At 42.1% G+C, this 6,570-nt stretch overlaps 1 protein-coding gene across 4 annotated transcripts in view; it reads right to left on the bottom strand.

The window, feature by feature from the left end:
• Nucleotides 1–2,712: 2,712 nt before the first annotated feature.
• Nucleotides 2,713–6,570, bottom strand: part of LOC106956662 (serine/arginine repetitive matrix protein 3-like) — a 50,324-nt gene continuing 46,466 nt past the window's right edge. For all 4 annotated transcript variants that reach the window (XM_015047643.1, XM_015047644.1, XM_015047645.1 and 1 more), the window contains exon 2: nucleotides 2,713–3,046. In XM_015047643.1, the coding sequence (XP_014903129.1) occupies nucleotides 2,741–3,034 (294 nt within the window). In that variant the 5' untranslated portion in view covers nucleotides 3,035–3,046 and the 3' untranslated portion in view covers nucleotides 2,713–2,740. The remainder of the gene's footprint in view (nucleotides 3,047–6,570) is intronic.

The following is a 6,570-nucleotide window of genomic DNA, read 5'->3' as shown; positions in this document are numbered from 1 at the left end:
GTATTTGTACTTTTACTTAAGTACATTTTTTGAGTACTTTCTCCACCACTGATATCTGGCGTACCTTACCTTGGAGAGCAATAAAATCTGGCTTTCCCAGAGGTTTATCAGACATATCAGACAATCCCAGAATCCAACAAATGAGAATCCAAGAGAAACGTAAGGCTGACGGCTACGTTTTCTTATGTCAGATGTTATTTGCACAGAGTTTCCATCCTAATAACAACAAAACAGGTCTAAGAAATGACTGAAACATTACTAAAATCTGGATTTGTTATTTATTATCTAGTTATAAAACTTCAGCCGTTTACCATTTCTAGTCAGAGTTTTTAAGAGCCGTTGTGGCCTGTCCAGAGTGAGCATGAGATGGTTTTTCCACACGTTTGTTTCCTGAAAAGTTTGACTTTTAGTCTCATCTGACCAAAGCAGACAGTCCAAGTCCCTGTTTAGAAGAATTCAAACATTTGCATTTGTGATGGTATGACAAAAAAAAAAAAGCAGTTATTCCAAAACTCTGCCTGACCGTGTCTATTGGTTGCTATGGAGACAACCATAGCAACCCGTAACCCCACAGCGCTACTTTCTGTTGCAGTTCAAGATACATACAGATCCTCGTCCAGTTTGGAGGCCAGTGAAGAAACTGGTCTCGTCATGTGATATGTAGTAGTTTACAGAAACTCCAAGCAATTTAAAATGCCACTTAATCTGCCCTTTACTTATAAAAAATTGGTAGATGTGGTAATTTTTGTTTCATCTTGGATTTTTTTTTCCTACCACTGAACAAATTTATTCAAATAAAAAGCTGGATTTTTCAGAATATTTAACGTAAAGGTAAGCTATGATTTATTTGAACGGTTTTGCACGTCTTTATTAAGTTTGAGGACGACGATACGGCTCGATATCGTCACCTGAGGCTCGCTCAGATCGTCCTTATCGCTCCACCACAAAAGAAGCAGCTTCTGTATGAACTTACGTGAACTTTTGATCACTTCAAACATGAAACGTCGCCTATTTGGTTCTGTTTACCGCCATTGTTGCCCGTGGGGGGTGTAAAAAGCACAATGCAGAGCAAAGGAGATTTAAAAAAAAAACCCCATAGTGGACAGGAGGAGGGAGAGGAGCAAAAACTTAGTCACATCAAAGCTTATTGTTTTGAGTCATTTCATGAGGCTGATTGCGCGACGTGTGACATATATTTAATGTGAAGTTCAAAGTCGTGAGTTTTAAAAGGAACACATATCCAGTGGTTCTGGATATGAGGTTCGCACACGAAGCTTTCTATGTGAGTTTCCATTTGATCTTTTTTTTTTTTTTTTTTTTCTCCTGTCATTTGAAAAGTTTTTAAAGCTGACCTTCTGGTAGATGCTTCAGAAATAAATTTCTTTAGAAAATTAAAACAGTTGAGGGTAAAAATAGCATGAAAGTGTATTTTTCCATTTATTATTCATAACCAGGCGAGGTGGGATGGGGAGGGGGAGAGGGACACAAAAGGCAGTACACAGAGAATAAAGGAAGACATAATTCCCAAATGTGTTGCTAATAAGTTTTTCACAGCTCTGCAGAGCTACCCCCCCTTCTTTTTTCTTTTTTTACCTTCGCGTATGCAGTGAAGCAAAACGCTGACACTTTCATTTCTCAAGAAGCAAGACTCCCACATCCGACGTCCTCTGATTGGTGAGTAATACGGGACTTCTTCCAATAAAGTTCACGTAAAACACAGAAACGCAGAGCACGAAGGAGAGCTCCAAGCACAGCCAGCACCACACACAGTCTGGGACAGATAAATGGTTCTGCAAACCCGACTAATCTGCATTTTCCACATAGTTCAAATCTGGACGCTCTATCCACTGATACCATCCTGGAAACCAAGAGCTATTTATCAAAATAAACCAATTATTTGCTGACCCGGTTCTGGGTCAAATATGGGCCGAGGCTTGACCTGTTTTAACTTAATGGANAGGACAAACTAACGTGACACTGATGGTGTCATGTGTCAAGTTTCTAAATGTTTCATTTGATTCTTTGGTGGTTACATTGCTCATATTAATGGGAGCTGTTCTCTGTCTGCTCATGGTTTTCACTGGAGCGCACTGTAATTGTGAAAATAAATTTCAAAAGTTTCTTACAAATAAAAAAAAATGTAGTGGTAATGTAGTGGTTTTTATCTGTTTACAAGAATAGGTTATTTGGTGATTGATAAACAAAACAGGAAGTATCTTCTGGCACATTTGGCCCATAATGGCCTCCTTTTGTTATGTACATACTTAAAAAAAAATTACAGTCATTGTTAAAAATGCTGCGTTATACATTGCAAAAAGCAGCAGTCTCCCGTTTTCTACTCAATTTATGAACACCATTTGCAACATGGTTTATGAGCATTGCCATGCATTTATAGATCAATGCCTGATGTTCATAAATCCTGCGCAAAACAATTATGTAAATTTGCATTGCAGCTAGGATCATAAAAACTATTTAGTTACGGGAAATGACTAAGAACCTGAAGGCTGCTGGTTGGCAATCTAACCTAAATCCCACAGTACAATTTTGGATGGCAATTTTTAACACAAATAAATTAGTGAGTGTATTTCAGACAAGAGAATTATGTCACTACAGCTGCTTCACCTTATTTTTTATTTTTTTTGGTTTGTTTTGAAAACCTCCTACAGCACCAGTTCTGCATAACATTGACAGAAATCTTCACTGTTAACAGTGTTGGCAACTTCTAAAAGGACTCATCTACTCACCCCTGCTCCTCCATCATTTCTTGGAGCTCCATACATTTCAGCTCCACCCTCCTCTTCCGCTCGTGGTCCAAAATCTCTCTGTGCGGCTTCTTCACCAGGACAGGCTCCAGTTTCAGCTCCTCGTCCTCCTCTGTACCCGCCTGGCCCTCCTCGGTTTTGGCCTGCAGCACCGCCGTGGCCGCTGGCCCTCCCGAACCTGCCGCTGTTCCAGGTTCAGTTCCAGGGACCACAGGTTGGGCCACTGCGTTTACACCATCCTTAGGTGACGGCACCCTTGTCGCATCGTACATGACTGCTTAAATCTGTGGAGACAACGAGAAAAGCGAAGACATGAGCCCAGTGGAGTTTTAGAAAGCTCATGCTGTGCTGAGGATCTGATGTTTATGAGAAATATCACTTTGACTAAACAACCTATTAAGCAATATTTCATACATTTACAGTTTGTCCGGAATGAAACAGCAACCGAGAAATGTTTGGAGACTGTACGGGTGAAGAGGTTGGGATGTGATTCAAATGTCTTTGGACAGGCTGCAGAGCTTCTGCTTGAACTGAGCAGTGTACTCTGCAAACTTTGCACATGTCAGCTTCGAAATGATACCAAGAAATGCGTGTCCAGAAAGAACAGGGGCATCAACTCGGGCTGCATGAGTCAACAACCCTGGAGCGCAGGACGACAGGTCAGGAAGGAAAGATCTGCTGGAGCATAATGAAACATGGTGCAAGACAAATGGCAGCAGGAAGAGGGGGGAAGAAGTACGGGAGTGGAGGGTGAGAAACAGCTCACCGACATTGAACCTGTAGGAAATAAACAAGTGACAAATGACTGTGTGTTTATTTTGGCGTGACAGGATGAATGACTGTTTTGAATTTTTTTTTTTTTTTCTTCCACCGATCCCTTTCTGGCTCATTTGCTCATGAAGTGATGAAACCGTCTCTTCCATGTATAAGAACGGCATCTGGTGCCAGCGCAGTGTGGCTCCTCCTCTGATCAAGATGGATTGTTCTTTTAAGGTCGGTACAGGTAGGAAGAGAGGTGGAGGTTTTTCTGCATTGGAGTCTCAGATGACACCCAGCGCTGCTGTTCCTCTTCTTCTTCTACAACTGATAGCTTCATTTTTCACAAAGGAGACATGAAAACAACCAGGAGATGTGCTTCATCACTGTCAAACATGGAGGAGTCAAGAGAGGATGATGGCCAGAGCTTCGGGATGACAGTCTCTTCATCCACTTAGACCGTGAGCAGCTTGTGATGTAGAATCAGCCGGTTGTGTGCTTTCGGGCTGCAGGCGGTGGTCTTTGACTGGTTAATGGGGATGTGTTTGTGTTTTCAAGTGCTGCGCCCTGCTAAACGATCCGTGGATGCGCGCGTAGCGACGCTGCTGTCGGCTGACGGAACAGGTGGCGGGACAGCAGGAGGCATCATCTCTGAATCTATAATACAGTAAATCAGCACTTAATGTTCCACGACAGCAGTCAGTCATGCACATGCACTTGTCTGCGGCAAAAGAGAGCAGGCAAAAGAGCTCTCGTTTATTGGGTGGGGATTTTAAGATGGCATTCAGGTAGACTGAAACGCGGTAGAGAATCTATGACAAAAGTGAACAGATTTTACATTTCAGTTCAGTGAGAACGTCTCTGTCTGCTAATGGAGTTTTGTCTCTTTAGAGGGAGTGTTTCTTAACGACTTCCATGGGAAATGAGATCCTCCGAATGCAGCAGAGTGGGACTGGACTGGACTCGTTTTTTTTTAGTTTTTTTATTTATTTATTATTTTGTTTTGTTTTCACAAAAACTGCGTGTGTGTGTGTTCGCAGTAGGATTTTCAACTTTGTTTGATGTACATTTCTTTTGGAAATTTACATCAAACTTAACATGAGATCTTTACAGAGTTTTAGAGAAGTGATTTATCTTAGAACTATTAAACAAGCAAAGGTTACAATGCAGTCCGACCAGCCAAGAGTCAAAGAAGTTGCATCCAACAACATTGCTGAGAGGGAAGTACAGCCACCCAAACCACCCAAGCACAGGAAGAAGAAAGTGTCATTTGCAGTCTGGTGGGTGCTGCACGAAGCTGAGGAGCTAAAGATGTCTGCTGAAAGTATCAAACAGCAGGACTCTTCATTGGTGACTGAAAATGAATCGAGCGCCAAAACACTGGAGACAGTTGATCAAAAAGGGGACGGACAGCCACCAGATAGTGAGTCCAATGAGAAGAACGAGGTACCATTTCAAACCTGGTCGGAGGAACACGTCCCTGCTGACCAAGAGATTTCTGCAGCTAATATCGAAAAGCAGAACGATTCACAGGTCAGTGTAGAGGAGTCCATCGCTGGAGTGCAGGAGACAGTCGACATAGCAGAGAAGGAGCAGCCCGCTAAGTCTGAGGAACAGCCACCAAAGACGAGGCGTAACAAGAAGAAAATGATACCGTTTCACATCTGGTTGGAGAAACATGCCTCCGCTGATCTAAGGACTTGAGCTGAAAGTACTGGAAAGGAAGATGATTCACTGGTTACCGAACAGGAATCGATCTGCGTACTGAAGGAAACACCAGAGAAGGGAGAGTCCTCTAAGTCCAGCACTGAAAATGTTATCAAGCAGGACACTTCTCTGCCTGAAGAGGACAGTGATCAGGAGGATTCCTCTAAGACGGACATTTGCAAAGAGGAACTTGTGAGTTTTACAACAGAGCCGGTCACCGAAAAGAAAACCGTTACAGAAACACAGAAGAAAGTGGACCAGAAAGGGGAAAAACAGTCAAAAACTAAGCGCATCAAAAAGACTGTTGTGGAAATCTTTCCCCCAGTCAGATGCTTGCATCAATCTGATGTTTTTTACTGAAAACAGTGACATCGATGACGGTCCTCTGCCGGTAAAACAAAATTATCAGGGAGCTTTGCCCGGCAGCGGAAAAAAGACATTGTGGAAAATGCTCCCCAACTCAGAACCTTGCATAGATGTAAGTTTTTTTACTGAGAATATTGAAACCAAAAATGTTTCAATGCCGGCCGAAGAACGTGATGAAGTAGCTTCCTTGAAAAAGGAAAGTTATTCTAAGAACACTGCAACACAGCTGGTCACCAAAGAGGAATCCATCTTGAAACCACAGGAGACACTGGATCAAAAAGGGGAGAAACATCCATCTCTGGGTAAAACCAAGGACAACATCCAGACAGAGAACTTAACTGAGGTTCCTGTTGATCAAACATCTGAAAAAGTTCAAGTAGAGGGTTTTACTGAAATTCAAAATTTGCCCCACTCTCCTGAAAAGAAAAGTCAAGCAAAGTGTACGTGTCAAGCCAAATGTAAGGAGTCTGAATTGGAACATATCGAAGTTCAGACATATTTAATGAAACAGCTTGAAGACATGTTCGATGTAAATAAACTAAACGCTAAACTTAAAGAGCAGAAAGATCTGATGAGGAAAATCCTCTCAGAAAGAAGACAAAGGAAGAAGTCAATGGTTTCTGTTGCAATTCAAGCGGATTCACAGGACACCTCACAGCAGAAACCTGTCTACCAATCTGCTTCGGTACAAACAGAGATAAATGTACAAGATACCGGGTCACAAATAAAACCAGTTTACCAAACAACATCAACACAAACTGAGATGGATACACTGGAATCCAAATGTCAATTTAAACCGGTTTATCAGACAATTTCAACCCAAACTGAGCTATTTTTATTGTTAAGAAAACAGCCGTCTGAAAAACAACTGAATGGACATCAGGATCGGCAGACAGAGGTATTCAAGAGATCCACAGGTCAGCGATGAAAGCTGCATCTGACTTGGAAACCCTCAGTGATGAAAAGGTTTCTGGACCAA

Source organism: Poecilia latipinna, unplaced genomic scaffold (genome assembly GCF_001443285.1).
Source record: "Poecilia latipinna isolate Pla-1442-1.1 unplaced genomic scaffold, P_latipinna-1.0 Scaffold837, whole genome shotgun sequence".
Lineage (NCBI taxonomy): Eukaryota > Metazoa > Chordata > Actinopteri > Cyprinodontiformes > Poeciliidae > Poecilia > Poecilia latipinna.
The sequence above is the reverse complement of the archived record's forward strand: the minus strand, read 5'-3'. Positions and strand labels throughout refer to the sequence as shown.